At 35.8% G+C, this 19,989-nt stretch overlaps 1 protein-coding gene and 1 long non-coding RNA gene across 2 annotated transcripts; both read right to left on the reverse strand.

Moving 5' to 3' along the window:
* Window positions 1-247: 247 nt before the first annotated feature.
* Window positions 248-13,779, reverse strand: LOC18426995 (uncharacterized). Its single transcript, XM_006836055.4, has 3 exons — window positions 13,451-13,779; window positions 851-1,175; window positions 248-764 (listed from the first exon to the last, which is right to left on the reverse strand). Exons 1-3 carry the CDS (start codon window positions 13,690-13,692, stop codon window positions 666-668), a joined length of 666 nt encoding a protein of 221 aa, XP_006836118.1. The 5' UTR covers window positions 13,693-13,779; the 3' UTR covers window positions 248-665.
* LOC148780010 (uncharacterized) lies at window positions 1,831-4,489 on the reverse strand. Its single transcript, XR_016043337.1, has 2 exons — window positions 2,580-4,489; window positions 1,831-2,485 (listed from the first exon to the last, which is right to left on the reverse strand). It is a non-coding gene; the product is annotated as an uncharacterized LOC148780010 (long non-coding RNA).
* Window positions 13,780-19,989: the final 6,210 nt, after the last annotated feature.

A 19,989-nucleotide genomic window follows, 5' to 3' on the forward strand; every position in this document is an offset into this window, starting at 1 on the left:
GTCCCTTCAACCTATCCCATACCTCACCAAATCACCCATGGTGTACCTTGTGTGTCGCATACAACATCTGTGTATGAAGGAAATTCCCTCCTACCCATGATCAAAATGCTTCATCTTTTAAGTATGCTCTTTAGCCCATTCAACTGCAGTGATGTTCAATTAAATACATTTATCTAGCAATTTGAGGGAAACCCTAATCATGAAGATATACACAAACAGCAGCAGAAGCGCTCAAAACATTGAGCTCTTTCCCGACAAACCCACAGTTACTCATTTCAGAGAATACCACCACCATTCAATACATGCAAGTTTTCAATTCATGCAAGTAAATTCTAAATTGAGTGATTTTCTAAACTATTTATACATGTTTTACACCATAATAAGCACAATGTGGTACAACAATGTTTAACACGTTTCTGCACTTTGACATCTAGTTGGATGAAGCTTTGAATAACAGACTATAACGAAGTTCGCTTTCACATCGACGTGAACTGTGTAAGGGAATCATCATCCATGAATACCACAACATTAACGAGGCTGGCAATAGATATTTGTGTAATTTACTGCTGACATCCACATGACCACAATTGGTAATCAGTGGCTTCCCCATCTCCATTTCTTCAGATATTTACACGGTTGTGTGAGAAAGGCTTTAGCCAATTAACTCAAAAAGCATCACCCTTCTCCAATCGATCTACTTCTTTCTCCCACTTTAGTCCAAACATCTGCCTGCCAAATGGCACCATGAGATTGTACCTTAAGACCTGCTCATCCATTACAATTCCCAAGTTAACAGCAAACCCTGTAAGGCCCTTTCTATTAGCTAGTACAGTGGGTTTTCGTGACGCACCTTATTATTAATGCCATGCATCTGTGCCTTGAGAGCTTCCGAATCTTCTTTCCACTTTTCGTCACTTGTTCGCATCTCCCAAGCCTTCTTCAAGGAGGAGTGCCATTCTGCCATGAGGCTCCGGATTTCCTTATTCAGTTCGACCCACTCTGGAGCGCATCCGTTTTTTGAGAGTATCCTGTATAAAGTGTCCTCTGCAGGATCCACGTGTGGGTTTGTTCTCAAATCAAGGGGTTTCCCTTTTCCTGGCAAGTTCTCAAATTCTCCCTCTATCATGGAACGATATATCCTTTGCTCCACCACATTTGTGATATCGGTTTCAGACCTGCTCAACAGAGCAGATGAGGAAGTGTTAAGCCCTTTACCCATATGCTCAATTTGTCATTCAATTCCAAATGTAACGCCAAAGAACTTGATTGACAGTCATTCACATAATGACACAAGGAAATCCAGTAGAATACGAATTTAATGGCATATAGAGTTCTTGATACACACACAGCTGACAGACATGGGATAATAATAATGGAAGAATCATATTAAAGGTCCAAATCCAAATGATTATCTGAGAAGAGTTGTGGAATTATACAGAAGATCTGAATGTCAGATCAATTAGCGGAATGTAGGAATACACACAAAAGTTGAAAGAGTGATAACCAAAGAATCATATTTCAGAAAGCAAATAAGAAAATATCAAAACACATTCTGTGCAATCTACTTTGAATCATAAATGGATAATTAAATTGTTTGAAAGTACCACATGGATAAGATGACCATTGTCAATGTCAGACTACAAGTTAATTTCTTTAGAGATACAAAAGCATCATTTTGAGTAGCAACAGGAATAGGATTGAAGAATAGAGTTCTTTTTTTCCGTTTACAACTTATATCCCTAAACTCTGAAAGCTTAACTCGATGCTTCTCAATATACTTCAAAAATTCATTACGAACATTCATGCAATGCTCGTGTTACAGTATGCATGGACCTTTAAACTCTTCTGAATCTTCTGAACATTACTGCAATATGCATATTTTAAAGAGTACAAGAAGACAAATGCATAAGCATTGGTGTTGCTTTTTTTCTAATATGTTGTCTATAAGTTTAATAGAAAATAAAGAGAGAGCGAACAAAATAGGCAACCCAACAGTTAGTTGCCCTGTACAAAAACCCACACAGGGGTCCAAAAAATGTTCTGTAATGAGAATGAGACAGTAGCCAATTACAAAAACAGGGACTAAGTGCTCAAAAAATTGCCAAAAATCCTGGAGGTGGTAGTGAGTGCTGCGCCCTCCCTAGCTAGGGCGTCGGCTGCTGCATTGGCTTCCCTGTATATATACCTCCATGAGACACTCGTAGCCCTGAATAAGTGTGAAATTTCGTCAAAGATCTTGTCAAGTCTCCAAGGACAAAGTGCTGAGCCGGAGGCCCAGGAGATGATGTATTTGGAGTCGCCCTTGTCTACCAATTCCGCACTCCAGCTAGGGTCGAAGTGTCTGAGACCAGCCATTTTCAAATAAGCAGTCTTCCACTAATTTGTATCATGGATAGATCAAAAGCAAAAACCATGTAAACAAATGCAGCATCATATGAAGCTTTTAGCAAGTCTCCAAGGTGAAGGACCTTTTCCCATTGAGCAACTACATCGCAAATCAACAGTCTTAACCTATGAAATGAAGAAGCTACATAGAATGAAATGGATGCCGAATAGAAGAGTATGGAATCTGTGCTTACATCAAATTTTCCAACATGCTGAAAGAGCTGGAGCAAAACAAGCCAGTCCGATGTTCCTGTATACACACTACCTGAAGTTTGATGGCAAGACCCTTTGAATCTAGCAAGCCCTTCCACCAGAAGTTAAACCTTGGGGAGGAATAATCACATTCATTAACAAACTTGTATATGCAGCATCTTCAGTTTTCCATACCTGGTCTCTATGTTGTCCCCCCAATCACATCCTAGTTGATCACTCGAAACAATCTTGCATGGTCCTTTCTAGTTCACCTGCGATTCCAGTTATTTCTTCCTTCCATGCATATCATGGTTTGCTCACTAGTCCAAAATAGTAATGCTGTTCCATCTCTCATATGAATGTTTGAACCAAATTGTATAGGTATCATAAACATAACAAAAAAATCTTGAGAAGAATCATCCCTCCCAAGCTTCCTAATGAAGTCAAGAAGAACAAGAAAAGTCCATTATTTCTTCCTCGCAAACAAACGATGTATATTTTATATGGAAATCAATGAGGCTAAAATTGATCATTTCTTAGAAGCTTATCTTCACGCCAACCAATCCAACTCTGCATAGGGCTCCATTACGCACATTCTCACAAGAATTTCCGTATCTTCATTTTCACTCTGATACAAATTTGAACAAACAAAAGAACAAAAAAAGGAGAAGCTCACATGCCAAGCTTCACAGAGAACTCTGGTTTAGCCAGGACCCTCTATCAATGATGCTCAACTCTCAATCAATACTCTCTAGACCCTGATCTATAAGTTGAACTTTACGTGGATGCCAATAAATCCTAATACTAATGTAAAACGAATTCCTATTCAAATTAAAAAGGACATGATAATTTTACCCTTGACAAAAATTAGAAATTCCATAATAACCCCACCACTTTTCCAATTAGGAAAGTCATAGCTTTCCAGTTTGGTATCGAAATCGCTATTATGACACCATTTCGAAAGCAACAACTTAAGTCCTATGACCCCATAAACAACTCAGTTAGTTTCACCTAGCAAACTAGGCCCAAAGATGACCCTAAAGGCCTGAACATCAGTCTTGAAGTTTGCTGCACAAAAGATGCCATGTCACCTAGATAATCCCGCATCACATTCAGATTCCTGCTTATAGTTCATGAAATACATTCCCAAATATATTCACTGCAGGGCACAAGACTACTGGCAATAGATTTTTCTATAACAGATTCTTCACTCAATTCCAAAAAACAGCTTATCATAACAAGATTCTTCTCACTTTTTCCTCCCAAGTATATGACAATTGGACTTATAATTTTGATGGACATTTTTCAGACATACTAGTAGATTAGAGCATAAGTAACATGCTGATTAGAGCAAAGGTTATAGTAGAACCAATCAACCAAGTATGCTCTTTATGGTCAGTGGCTGGTGCAAATTCACAATTTCCGAATTAGAGACCAGTGCCAAACCCATTAAAGAATAATAACGCTTATCCACGAAGGCAAACAACATTATACAACCAAGTTGACAACAAAAGTTTTAGAAGTTGTCAATATAGCTTGAACTACTTTGGATAGTGCAGACAAAATAAACTTTTTGATATATTCAATATGAGCTGCCTCCGATAACTCGTCTTCCCATCATAGATCCTTTTCAATATAGGCCCAAGTCTGCGAAACCTCTCCAGGGGACATCCCTAGACTAGTTTCCTGCTCCAAGTTCTATTGATTCTTTTCTTTCAGTATTTATACCTTGTTCATTTCACTATTTCACCACCTTCACCAATATAATCCTTTGCCATAATCTTGAAGTACGACACGCACATCCTTAAAGTCCCCAAAGCAACTCGGATCGTCCATTTCAAGTTCCAATCCTTCTATATCCTCAGCATATTACCTCCTCGCTACTATAGAAACATATTTACCGTTCACTATTTTCCTCCACAAAAACTTCTCTGCACCACTAACATGTGAGTGTCACCTAGAGAACATTACACTTTCATGCCTTAGAAGTATTGATGTGAGCCTTGTATTGATTAGAAATATGTCGATCCCTTGCTCCCAACACAAAAAAGCCTTTTGCATCTGTCAAGTTGTTGAGTTGCAGCTTCAACATTCAAAAGTCATGAAATAATTCCAAAGCCATGATCTTGCAGCTCTGAGAGATTAAGAAAGTGAAACACACAATAACAAAAGATTTTAATAAAATTGCCTCTGCAAACAACCCAACCAGTGTTAGAGGGAGCTATAGAATGAAAGGCCCATTGCAAAAGAAGAAACATCAATGATTCATAATGCCTTAAACATGGTGAAGAACACACTAGACCACCTTCATAAGAAGAGAAGACAATTAGTATATAAAAATTGCAACCAGATCAATATCTACTGAGAATGAAGTTCCCTCAGCAATATTGCACTGACAGAAAGATTGAAGTAGAATTTCCATAAACTTTCAAGCCTAACAATTATATAAAAATAAAAGAAAGATTCACACAAATAAGCTCCTCATCCTGACTCAAAGAAACATCAAATTACAAGTTTATTCTTCCTGTAAACCATTTCCAGGACTGGGATAGGGATACTGCTTAGGACATGCTCAACAAGAGTAAGGATGCCTGTGGGGAATCTGGCTGGAGAACAGATTTTTAGGTTTAGGATGGGAAAAATTTCTGGCAGAAAATTTTTTCTTGTGATCTCCATGGAAAAACATTGCCTGGAAATATTTTTCCTGGGATCCAATTTAGACACATTTGGAAGGCCAACAAGGTCCATATTTCAGGGCCTTAATTTGATGGCCTACAATCTGGATTCTAGGAATTTATGAGCTCTATGATACATGACTAAGCCTGCAACCCGAACCCTAGGAGCAAAGAGACATTTAAAGTCTTGGGTTGGATTCAAAATAATTCTGAGATGTAAGAGTCACCCTGGGGTCCAAGGCTACTACGAAACTATGTCATGTTACTCCAAAAGTTTGAAGTCTGCAGTTTCCTAGATGCAAAACTTGGTCTTCACTTGGATAGAATTCATATTCATCCCAAAACTAAGAAAACAAATCTCACAATTTCAAGATGGAACCAAGATATAACACTCCAACATATCATCTCTGTCTAAGCCAAATTGAAATAAAATGATGATGGTAACATTCCAAGAAGCACAACTCCAATTATTGCCCACACCAAGTGCAAAACTATTCCCCATTTCTTAGTGCAATTTTACCAGGAACCCCATGACATTCTAAGGGACTCTGCGAGCATGAAAGTTCGAGGAATACAAGCACCAGTGGAGAGTTATTGAGAAGGGGTGAGTGAGCTCAAGAAGTTTAAGTTAGATATCAAGCAGAGCACAGGCAAAAGTAGAAATGGATCTTCGAAGGTCTCAATTAACCCTTGGAGGCATCATATTGATAGTTACCAAACAAGTCATACCCTTCTACTGTAATAAAAACTTGAATAAAAAACTTAAAAATTAGGCATACATCATCCAATAAGAAAAGGGGATACTGCCTAACAATCGAGTTAGTACACCACAACAATGCCTATTGAATATGAAGTGCAAAGAAGTATAAGACATGCAAAGGGTGTAGCAAATTCACCTAATCGTTCACAACTGAAACAATAAGGCAATTACATTAGGTTTCATGCTTTAAAAATCTTCAAGAGGCTTGCCACAAGGTTTAAGTTACGAAACATCATAAAAATACATTTAGAAATGTTCTGTGAACATTCTTAGTGTTCAGAATGTAGACAATATAAAGACCATGATAAAGTCTGAGAATGTTGTTAGCAAGCAAAATTGCACACCATCCATATGATCAATAACACAAATTTGTAGGAGGACACAGAACCATAACAAGCCACACACTCATTTTTAAGTCTCCAAATATTGTTGTGCTAATAATAACTACCATAAAGCCAGAACTGAACGTACAGCACTTTGTCTTTACAAAGGAAAAATGTTGATGGAATGCATGTCAGCCAGTGAGTCACACTCAGAGTGCACTCCAACTTGTTTCTCAAACAAAGAGAGGTGAGACATCTGAAGCTTCCGGGGAACCATTTTCCATACATTTTAATCATATGGATACAGTACAGATTTTTTTTTCAACCCACGCACAGTTCCATTCACATGCTCAGGTTGCTAGACTATTTGGCATGGGTCAAAGGCCCAGTTCCATGTTTTAACCAAAGGAAAGCCAAGCATAAGCCTCACCACACCAACAACTAGATGGAGTCACATGTAAATTATGGGGATTGCATTTTCTGATATTATGCAGTCACAAAGGATGAAACCATGATTTTTTTGAACCATGCTGTCAATAAAGCGTCTGCATAAATGGATGCCATGCCATCCAGCATGGTAAAGCGGAATACACATGAATGATTAGGACTAGTAGCGTGTTAAAATAAAAGGTTTTCAAAGAAAAAACAAAGAAACTAAGCAATACGGGAACATAAAAACAAGAATTAATAGTACTCTCCAAAGAATTGCAGGATCCCCCACTAAGATGAGCCTGGAGCTAGAACTCCTTGATCCCATCTATAAGCACTTGAGCCCACTAATCTATGCCATAATGGGGAAGCAATGTTAATCCGAGTCACCCGACCTCAGGCCGCCATTGGCATCTCATATGGCTGTATAGGTGGTCGCAGAGTCATAATTTCCCAGCAAATGTCATACAGAATATCCAACCCTCACCTTACTTGTATAGGCTCTCAACAGTTTAATTCATGAACCACATATATCATTGATGAACACATTGAATAATAAGCCAATCAAAGTATCAAACAATATTATGGTGAGAACCAAGAAACCAGTACTGTGACCAGTGTTCGCAAAACCGGCCAGTTAGATCGGTACCGGTAGGGTGCCCATTTCGATTAAGGCCGGTTTTATGGTACTACTAAAAAAAATGAAGCTTCCAGAAAAAACCGGCTACAAAACCGGCTGGTTCAATATCAAACCGGCGATATATTTCCAAAACCGGCCGGTTTTTTCATAACCAATCCGGTTCACTATTATATCAGCCGATATAACGTTAAAACGGCGCACTTAAAAATAACGCCCGATATTTGTAGCAGAGCCCGTTATTTTGGGCAGAATCTGAGGTCTGTCCTTTTGTAGCGTTTTTTGATGCTTTTTACTGCAGCTTTTGTTTTTTTTCACTCAATTATTGTATTATACCTGCAAATCTTCTATAAATCCATGAATATTGAATAAGAAACTCTGAGATTATGTCGTTTTTGGCGATTTTTGGTGCGGTTTTTGGTGTTCTTCAATTTTTTATGAAAAATCTGCCAATCTAAAAATTTTGACATGGTTTTCATTTTTTTCGGATAAAAATTGGGGGATTTTAATGATCACAGAGATATCTATATTTCTAGACTCCTAATTGCAGCCTTTTTTAGGATTATTCAAACAATATTTGACTGATATTATTGATTGCATTCAATAAAAGAACGGATTTGAGAACAAAAACAAAGATTTGGAGCTCGAATTTAGGAATTTAGGATTGAAGAAATACATGGAGAAATACATATATATTTTTATTGCAAGAATCTCGATGGAGAAATACAAAAACGAAATTGTTTTATTGCAAGAAGCTCCATGGAGAAATACATCTATAATTTTTTTGTTATATTTTTTATGTGTTCGTGATAATTGAAAATCTGGAATTGCATTTACGGTTGATATTAGATATATTTTAGTAAAAATTTGATATGTTTTCTATGGTAATTCTTAGGTAGAAGAATTCATGCTTGCTTTTCATTTGGATGATGGACTATAATAGTTTATCTATGATGCTTGTGATGGCTTGTTTTGGTTCTTTATACAATGGTCTATTGAATTGATTTTTCACCATTAGGTGTAAGTTACAATATAATGCAAGTTATGGTAATTTTTGACAAAAAAAAAATCAAGTTTAGAGTGCATGAATTAAAAGTAATTTTTGGTTCTGTATACAATGTTTTATTGTTTTTGACATGTTAGAGTTGACTACCCCTATGAATATAACCGGAGTTGACCTCAAGTTCTGCGTATTTCATTTTTCATATTAAATAAAACTTCAACAACGTCTTCACAAAGAGGGGAAAAAAAAAGGAAATTCTTATCACCCAGGAATCTCCTGATTCTTAGCCATAGAATGCTTCAGCAGTGGCCTTGAAAAGGAGGCAAGAATCGCCTAACCTCTGTTAAATAAATTCATGTCTAGGCTTATATGTTGGAAATTTGAAGTCCTGTAATATAGAGGAAGACTAACCCTCATAAACTCCTACCTCAACCTAATCATACTTCTCTACTATTTTCTTTGGGTAAATCAGTGGGGAGAAGGCCCCTATCTATTTTCTTTGGGTAAATCAAGGGTTATGCATTCTTAATTATTGCTTTGCTTTTTTCTTTTTTTCTTGTTCATATACATGTAAATTAATCTTTGTTGTGATATCGCCATGCTTACAAGGTCCCCTTGGTAGAGCGATCTTCCAAAATAAATATTTTTTTAATGAACTTTTAAGTTCAAGAAAATTTACAAAAAAATAATAAGATGAGGAGGGGAGATGTGACGTGGCAATATGGCACAAAAGTGAATGACAAATGAAGAGTTCGATGTAATTTTTGTAACAAGGAAATGGGTGGTGGTATTTATCGCCTAAAAGAACAAAGAACATCTTGCTTGGGTAAATGGTAATGTCATCGGTTGTAAAGAAGTGCCATCGAAAGTAAAACAACAAATGTTAAAATTAATTACAGAAGAAAAAGGAAAAAATATGCAGAGAGAAAGGGATGCAGAGGAGATAGGGAGGGGGTACGAAAGTCCAATAGATGAGGACGAGGACCAAGAAGCAAAGTTCAAGGCACAAATGGAACGAGCTAGGATTGCCAGTCTCCAATAGCTGAACTATAGACAAATGGAAATTTAAGAGATGTATGGGAGAAGGGATGGTTCATCCAGTAGCCGTCAGCCTCAAGAACCTATAGTACCGGGTAGGGGAGGATGCGAGCCTTCAATGCTTAGGTCCACATCTAGTAGATTGAGGCATAGTTTCTCTAGTCGTCCATCCTCTTATAGTCGGTCATCTACTACTCAACGACATGAACCCATAGACGTGCCACCAATAACCCGCGAACCCTCTGGACTTGATCCCCACAAGCCACAATATCATAAAAAATAAATAAAATTTCCGTCAACAGGTTTATTAATAGAAAATGCGAGAAAGATGATTAGCATGTTCTGGCATGCTAATGCACTACCATTTAGTTCTGCGAGCTCAGACTTCTACCCACAGATGGTAGCTTCTAAAGCTGAGGCAGGGCCGGATGTTAGAGGTTCAACTATGAAGGAGCTTGCAGGGCCATGTTTAGAAGCTGTTGTTCATGATGTCGATAAGCATATTGCATAGTTCAAGGTCTGTTGATCAGGTACAGGAGTGACCATCATAACTGACTGTTGGAAGGAAAAGTTCCAAAGGTATCTTGTCAATTTTTTAATACGTTGCTCTAGGGGCATTGTTTACCACTCTAGCATTGATTTATCAAGAAAGAGACATATTGGGAGACTGATATACGCACACTTGGACAAAATTGTAGATGACGTTGAGCCTGAAAATGTGGTCCAAGTAGTGACTCTGCGAACTACAAAAAAGCAGGCTTGTTGCTAATGGAGAGAAGACCCAAACTCCTTGTGTTGCCCATTGGGTTAATTTGATGCTTAAGGAAATAGGGAAGCTGAGGAGGGTTAAAACTTATATTTTGAAGTGCAAGTTGATTATAAGGTTTATATACAATCACGCGTACCTCCATGCTTTGATGAGGGAGCATTGCATGCGAGAGATTGTCAGGGAGTCCACTACTAGCTTCACCATAACATTTCTTTCTATACAATCGATATTGGTCAACAAGGCAGAATTGAGGTCAATGATACGCTCAAATGAATGGCAGACTGATAGGGCAGCAATGAGTCAACATGGAAGGCAGGTTGAAATCATCCTTGTTGATCGGAGGTTCTGGGCTCGATCTAACCATGTTATTTTTGTAACTGAACCTCTAGTGCGGGTGTTGAGGTTAGTTGACTCCGATGATAAACCCGCAATGGGGTTTCTATTTGATGCAATGAGACACGCAAGGGAAGCTATATTTGAAAATAACATATGGACTGAAGAGATATTGGAGATCGCTGATCGTAGGTGGCGAGACCAACTGCACCGGGATATCCATGCAGCAGGTAATTTACGATTCATTGTCGCAATTCATGATTCTTTCTCAACTCCAAGTAAAGTTACGGTAATTAATAATATAACAAACCATGTGCAGGGTTTTTTCTTAATCCACAAAATTTGTACTCTAATGCCACCTTAGATGATGCTAATATCATGGAGGGGATAAGAAACTGCATCTACAGGCTTGAGCCTGATCTTGAAACTTAGATGGAGTGTATGCAACAGTAAACCTTAATCAAAACGTATCTGTAATAAAATTTCAATTTAGAATAATGAATTGCATTTCTATATTGTACTAATTTCTTGTATATGCATCTTGTTATTTCTAACTTATCATGTACATGAAAAAAAATTGGGAATTTGCATACAACAATGCCAAAAAAGTAGCTGAAAAATTGCACCCATGTTAGTTTTAAGTTAAAACTTGCAATAGTTTAGTACAATACTATTTGTGGTTTTTTAAATCAATTTATTTTCTATTGTTAAGTATTTCTATGTTTGTCTGTGTCAACACAATGGTGGACGATACACAGAATTCGAACAAAGCAATTGCAAAAGATTGCAGTTAGAATTATGAGTTAAACTGTGCTTCCTCGGGCTGTGAGAGAAACTGGAGTATATTTCAGTGGATACACGCCCCGAGGCGGAATAGGTTAAAGACTTAGATACTGCACAACTTGGTCTATGTTCATTACAATTTGAAATTGAGAGAAAGACATATAAGGAGAACCCCCACAGACTACACACCGATCAACCTTGATTACATCTCCGGAGGGACCTCGCCGATGAATGGGTATCACTAAGGACCCCACTACTAGACCAGGATTTTCTTAGTGGGGCAGTTGCCAATATGGATGATAATGTGGATGTTGCAGCATCCAATGAAGGAGACATGGCAATGGACATGGATGACGATTATACACAGGATGAAGATGGGGCGCAGGATGATGAGGAGACATATGAGACAATGGAAAACAACTAGCGAGATCCAGTCATCCAGGAATGTGAAGGGGCACAACATGATGTGGTGCCCGATGAACAAGAAGATTTAATGGGATTGGCTCGGGAGGAAATCCAGGCATAGCAGTCACTCGACAAGGGAGCGACGAAGCCGTAGCCGTAGCCGTAGCCATCATTGTAACCTGGTTATTCATGATGATGACAATATTGAAGCTGCCGAGGGCTATAACATAGAACAGGGTGGGGGTAACACAAAATAAGGTGGGGAAGAGCACGAAGGCTGGACTAGTCTAGGAGACTTTGGCCAAGGGGGTACCACGGGAAATGTTCCTGACTGTCGAGGGGGCACAACTACGACATTACAGACTCCACCAAGCCTTACTCAAATTTTTTGCTCCGTAAACCCTGATAGTGAAACACAACAGTACCATGATCCCCCTCGCCACTCTCATCACTATTAGCCATTGTTAGTTGGACTTTGTAACTTCATTAATTGAATTAATGTCAAATTATAAATTGTCTTGCATATCTTCATAGTATTCAAATATTAATTTACATAAAAAGCTGTTTCAATTTATTTTTTTTGTAAGATAAATGTATGTAATACGATAGTATACATTTAATCTAAGTTTTTCTATTTTTTTTAATTTTTTTGGAGGTTTTTGACCCATTTTTTTTTAAAAATATCTACTTGACCGGTTAGTCCAGTTAACCGCCCCGATTTTGTCCGATTCTGGTTCAAACCGCTCCCAACCCCAATTTTAAACCAAAAAAAATGAAAAACCACACCAAAATTCTTAGATTGGCAGATTTTTCATAAAAAAATTGAAGAACACCAAAAAAACGCACTTAAAAATCGCCAAAAACGACATAATCTTGGAGTTACTGATTCAATATTCATGGGTTTATAGAAGATTTGAAGGTATAGTACAATAATTGAGCGAAAAAAAACAAAAAACTACAGTAAAAAGCATCAAAAAAGGCTACAAAAGGGCAGATCTCATATTCTACCCAAAATAACGGGCTCTGCTACAAATAACGGGCGTTATTTTTAAGTGCGCCTTTTAACAGTATATCGGCTTATATAACAGTGACGCCTACCGGTTTTGAAAAAACTGGCCGGTTTTGGAAATATATTGCCGGTTCGATATCAAACCGGCCTGTTTTTTAGCCGGTTTCTTTGTGGAAGTTTCATTTTTTTAGTACTACCGTAAAACCAGCCTTAACTGGAATCGGTACCCTACCGGTACCGATCTAACCGGCCGGTTCTGGTTCTAACCGGCCGGTTTTGCGAACACTGGTTTGTGCATGAATTGTGTATTGCAAAACCTGCTAGGTGCTTGAAATCATTACGCAAAGTTGTTTCTGTTATCTTTCTATAATAAAATGTTGTGAAAGTTAAATCCTTAATTCGTATACTCGATGAGGAGCACAGAGAATGCAGAATTGCAGATTGGTGTCATAAGGCCCAAGTACTGATCAAATCACTCCCCATAATTCAACCGAAGAAATTACAGTACCAATTGAATCTGACCCACAATTCAAATGGATTCTAATTCAACCGAAGAAATTACAGTACAAATTGAATCTGAACCACAATTCAAATGGATTCCATCGAAAACTAAATGGTTGTTTGATAGACAGGGGGAAAAAAGATAAAATATGATTGTTTGATAGAAAGGGGAAATAACAGATAAAATATGAGGAAGTCGAAGGAAAACCTGATGGCGTTGGCCCTTCCTCGGAGCTCAGGGGGGAGCTTCTTCTCATTAATGACATCCACCACAGACGATAAACGCTGCGCCCCAATCTTAACTTTCTTCTTGTCAGGAGCAGGAGATGATGGGTTGGTGACTTGAGGGTCATCTGTGGATGATGTCCATGTCCACAAATGATGCTGAGTATTTGATGAAAATGGAATTACAGAGCGACGAATATTGGAGGAGCGCATCATCATCGCCATGGAAATGCTCCCCTCTCGCCCTCCTAGCTTTCGAGTGAAATGGGAAGTGCGATAGAGGGAAGGAACAGAAAGCGCCACGTGAGAACTGACCGAGAAAAAAGAAAGGAAAATTGTTTCATGGACGGTCCACAGGTATAAAGCAAATACGTGGTCCATCTAAAAACAAGTGTAACTATGGATACGAATTTTTTCTTAATATAATTATTATTTTTAGTTTTTAATTTATTTATTTATTTTTATTTTTTTTTCATAATCTCCATGTTAAAAATTATATATTTGGTAAAAATTAAGATCAAATTATATTTAAAACATATATTTATTGTCAAGCTCGCATTTCCACAATACGCGGGACGTGTCCAAAATTATATTGCATGTGGTTAGCATGCTGTCAAAGCCCGCACATGTAGAAATGAGGACCCCCTAATAAATCTACTTTTGAGATGGATTTTTGGACTTAATTTTTAAGGATATGTAATAACTAATATGGAGATCATGAATATGAAAAAATAAGTAAATTTTAAAAACTAGAAATAACATTTGAACCATTAGTTTCAATTGTTTTTAGATGGACCACATATTTGCATTGATGCTATATACTGATGGACTTCATATGTAGAAATGCAGTCCAACCCGCAAGAAACAATTTTCCATATTTATTAGAAGGACACGGATTCGATGTGGCCAGCCGCATATTGTAAAATTGTGGGCTTGGCAATAAATATATTTTTAACATATAATTTGATCCTAATTTTTAGAGAATATATAATCTTTAACATGGATATCATAAATATGTAAAAAAAAAAAAAAAAATGAAAACTAGAAATAATAATTATATTAAAAAAACATTTGGACCATTAGTTACAATTGTTTTCTGATGGACCACCTATTTGCATCCATCTTTAAGATGGATGCTTTATACCTATGGACCGCATATTGTAGAAATACGGTCTGTCACGCCCCAAGATTTCTAACATTCCCGATGTGCCTCAGACTATTCTTATACTAGGAAAAAATTCAAATTCCTATTAATACATATTGTAACAAAACAAATTTTTCTATTTATTAAAATTTGTACAAAGTTTGCTTACAACTGGTATTAACATGAAGTCTAGGTATACATCTATTGATAGAACAAAAACTTACAGTAGTGAAGTTAAACAAAAGTTACAAAGGAGAATTTAGTTATGATATGACTGTATCTTCATCACAAACTGGTCGTAATGTGCATTTAACTATGAGACTGCAATTATCTTGAAAAATATTTACCATAGTTTGGTGAGTTTGGTTACTCAGTAAGTGATCATCATGGTCCTAAAAATAATCATGGTTGGAAGATATAAACATTTTCTAAAGAATGTAGATTAAAAAAACAACATGAGAAGGAGCATTGCCAACAAAAACATTTATGAATAACAATTTCACTTTTCACAAATCCACAGTTATACATAATCCAAATGATGGAAATGCATATAAACATTTTAACAGAGATGCATAATTCAAATGATTTCACAAAATACCCTACTAGCGTCCCCAGTAGGTCACCTATATACCCCACCAGTGTCCTGATGGGTTCAAACAATTGCAAGGCCAAATGTACCTCACCGACGTACTGAATGAGTCCAAATAGCCCCTACCAGATAGGTCTAAACAATCCCTGCAAGTCGAAACATACCTCACCGGCGTCTCGGATGAGTCCAAATAGTCCCTACATGCGTAACTGGATCGGTCCTAACAATCTCTGCAAGTTCGATCATACCTCATCGGCGTCCCAGATGAGGTATGATCAGTAAGTGGTTATAGTTTTATCTTTTTAAAGTTTGAAGCCTATGCTTGAGAACCCTCTCTCTAAATAATATGGAATTTTCTTAATTATGCCTGATAAAGGGTTGGATATTCATCATTCAATTTGATGTATATTTAGGGACTCTAGGACTTGAATCTCTTAGTCCATTTTGAAGGTCCATACCTAGATATAGGTCAGATAAATCAAATCTGATGAGCAACAGTAAGTGACATCATTTTCTTGAAAAATAGTATGTTTTTAATAAATACTGATATTTCCGTCCAGGATCTTTATTTTATAAGTTTTGTGTGTAAGTGAGATCATCTTCCTGAAAAATAGTATATTTTTAATAAATAGTGATATTTTCGTCCAGGATCTTTATTTTATAAGTTTTGTGTGTAAGTGACATTATCCTTCGGAAAAATAGTTTTGTTTTAAAATAGTAATATTTCAGTCTATCATCTTTATTTTATAAGTTTTATGTATAAGTGACTGTATTGTCTTGAAAAATAACTCTTTTTTGTTTTATAGTAAAATTGTGATATTTTATCGATTGTTAGGAATTTTCACTACTGTAAATTATTAGAAATAAATGTGCTATTTTCGCTTTTAATAAAATTATGATATTTCCTTCTATTGTTTTTGAATATTTAGACATTGAAAAATTCATATGCAAATGTCTGCTTCATTATTTGAAAAACTGATATTTTTGCACTTGATTGTAGTATTGCCTATGAAATGAGATTTTACAAATTGGTAATTCCATAAATTGTGATAATTTCGTATTTAATTTTGGATTCTCATAAAAGTTCGTCTATTGATACTAGACTATTATCATGTTAGATTTCAAGAATGTTCTTCATAACTATTACCTTTCATAAATTATTGCATAAAATGTTTAAATGGCTACTTAGAGATATTTCAATAGAAGTGATTGTTATTAAATTGTTTCAAGTGAATTCATGTTAATGTTTTCAATTACTTGGATATATGATATTGTTGCTTTCTGATATTTAAAGAGTTTCAGAGATAATTTGAGTATAAGTGGACCTACAGTGATCTTTAGGACATATCCGGTTATGTCGGTAGAGACTATTTAGACTCATCCGGGACGACGGTGAGGTATGATCGGACCTGCAGGGATCGTTAGGACCTATCCAATTATGTCAGTAGGGACTATTTGGACTCATCGGGACGCCGGTGAGGTATGATCGGACCTGCAGGGATTGTTAGGACCTATCCGGTTACGCTAGTAGGGACTATTTGGACTCATCCAGGACGCCAGTGAGGTATGTTTGGACCTGCAGGGATTGTTTAGACTTATCCGGTATGGGCTATTTGGACTCATCCGGTATGCCGGTGAGGTACGTTTGGACCTGCAGAGGTTATTTGGACTCATCAAGACGCTGGTGGGGTATATAGGTGATCTACTTGGGACGTCAGTATGGTATTTTGTGAAATCCTTTAAATTATGCATCTTTGTTAAAATGTTTATATGCATTTCCATCATTTGGATTACGCTTAATTGTGGATTTGTGAAAAATGAAATTGTTATTCATAAATGTTTTTCTTCGTAATGCTCCTCCTCATGTTGTTTTTTTATTCTACATTCTTTAGAAAGTGTTTATATCTTCCAACCATGATTATTTTTAGGACCATGATGATCACTTACTGAGTAGCCAAATTCACCAAACTATGGTAAATATTTTTCAGGGTAATTGCAGTCTCATAGTTAAATGCACATCAGGACTAGCATGTGAAGAAGATAGTCATGTCATAACTAAATTCTCTTTTGTAACTTTTGTTTAACTTCACCACTGTAAGTTTTTGTTCTATCAACAGATGTATACCTAGACTTCATGTTAATACCAGTTGTGAGCAAACTTTTGTACAAATTTTAATTAATGAAAAAATTTGTTTTGTTACAATATATATTAATAGGAATGTGAATTTTTTCATAGTATAATAATAGTCTGTCGCACCTCGGGAATATTAGAAATCTTGGGACGTGACACGGTCCAACCTGCATGAAACAATTTTCCTTATTAGAAAGGTGCGGTTTTGTATATGGTCAAAGGTACCTTCAAATAGTGCTGAAATATGTTGTTTCAGTATCCAAAATCTTTATAATAGCCTGAAATTTTATCTTCATATTTAATTAGACGTTTAAAGTTTAACAATAGTGTAGATTGATCAGATCTACAAAAATTAGATAATCTTGAAAATTGACAGTCTAGATAATATATTATACGATGCACTATTTTTAAGACTTAGAATCTATTTTTCTTGTCTCCATATATCTTGAAGTTGAGATAATTGAATTAAAGTTTTTTCAGCATCAAAACAACCTTTGCTAATAATTTTTTAAAGAGGGCTTTAATTTGATTATTTAGGACCTTACTCTTATATTAATTTTTTCTAATATAGTAATCTCTTGAAACCTCCCAATATTTTTTAGGGATTGTCTACAAATAGTTCATTTACCTTTTGTACAAGAAAGTCACAATCATTCTTGTTCCTTAGATTTCAAAATGGGTGGTTGTCATTGATTAGACACAAAGTGCCAAAAAAAACATTCTCGGACTTCGTGACTTACCCCAAGCCATCAAATTTAATATTTAATGAGTGGGAATAGTTGTGACTTTCTTGTACAAAAGGTAAATTATCTATTTGTAAACAATTCCTATTGTTTGTACCAGACTATTCACCTAGTGCTATTTTTATTTGCAACCGCCTTTTAAGTAAAAAAATGAATTTTTCTTTATGAAATATCCCTTATTTTAACCCATACTTCTAAACGAAAAGTATACAAATAGTCTATTTTTTTTTATATAAGGATGTCACAATTATTTATGTCAATCAGATTTCAAATCGGATGGTTGTAAGAGTGTTGATGAGTAGACTCAAAATTTAAAAAAAATAAAAATAAAATCGAGGGGTATAAAAAGTTCATGTAGGAGAGAGATGTGTGCATTACAGACATTAAAGAGAATGTTCGTGGAAGAGGAAGAAAGAGATGTGTGACTGTGCATTACATGCAAGAGAAATTAGAGAGAAGTGTGTCGTTTTTTCGTTTTTTTGAAGGGTGTGGTTCGTATAGAGCCCAACTCTAAACAATCAAATTAGACCCCACATTCAAAATAAATGTAGTTTCAATATTGGAAATCTTTGTGATAGGCTTAAAATATATTTTTATATTTATTTATAAAGATTAAAGCTTCAAAAATAGTGTAGATCGATAGATCTATAAAAACTTGAAAATCTTGAAAATTGACGGTCAAAAAATGCTTAACAAAATACATTATTTTCAAAAGTTCAAATCCATTTTTTCTCATGTCTATGCATCTTGATGTCGAGATGATCAATTTGAAGATATTTGAGCATCAAAACAACTTCTTCTAGTGAAATTTTTAAGGTAGGCTCTCATTTGATTGTTTAGAGCCACAGCTCTATGTAAACTTTTCCCTTTTTTGAAAGTGTGTGGTTTCCAATTAAGGCGCACCTCCAAATTTTATCATAACATGTAATTTTGTTGTAAAAAATTCTTAAGATTATCTTAAAATCTATTTTCATATCTAACTAAAAAATTTTAAACTTCAAAAATAGTTAAAATCAAGTAGATTTATAAACATATGAAAATCTTGAAAATTGACAGTCTAGATAGCATGTTACAAGATGCGCTATTTTTGGGACTCAAAAACTTTTCTTTTCAAATTCATACATCTCAATGTCGGGATGATAAATTAGAGAGGTTTTCAACATTAAAACAACCTTTTCGATAGATGTTTTGAGATCCATATGTAATTCTACAATTTAAGGTTGCAACTTTATATAAACTTTTTCCCTTAATATAGCACAAAGAACTAATTGTTTCATGCAAACTGGACCGCATTTCGACAATATGCGGTCTAGAGGTATAAAGCATCCATCTCCATCTAAAAGCAATTGTAACTAACAGTTCAAATGTTTTCTTAATATAATCATTATTTTTAGTTTTCAAAATTTATTTATTTTTCGTATTCATGATCTCTGTGCTAAAGATTGTATATTCTCTAAAAATTAGAATCAAATTATATTTAAAAAATATATTTATTGCAAAGTTCACATTTCTACAATATGCAGGCTGGCTGCACGCTAATTGCGTCCTAAGGAAAAATATACAATAATATTATTTATTTTTAGTACAAGGAGATCATAACCATTTGACTATCAGGTGGCTAGCAAGGTGTGTACTAGTGATCAAGCTTAAAATGCAAATAAAAATATCTCTAACTCCATCATATACCTTAAGCCGATATTTTTTTAGTGGCTAAAGATGATTATGACTTCTTATACTTAAAATAAATAATTGTTTAATAGTATATCCGTGCTATTTATTAGAAAGAAGTACAAAGCATCCCTATATCAAAGAAGAAATAGCAAAAGCAAAAGTTTGGCACACAAAGATCGTTGTAACCAAGTTTAAAAAAAAAAGATCAGCAACCCGGATCGTCCACCCTGAAAAGTATCAGATT

The sequence above is a fragment of the Amborella trichopoda genome, chromosome 10 (assembly GCF_054954075.1).
Source record: "Amborella trichopoda isolate Santa Cruz 75 chromosome 10, AtrichopodaSantaCruz75HAP2 v2.0, whole genome shotgun sequence".
Lineage (NCBI taxonomy): Eukaryota > Viridiplantae > Streptophyta > Magnoliopsida > Amborellales > Amborellaceae > Amborella > Amborella trichopoda.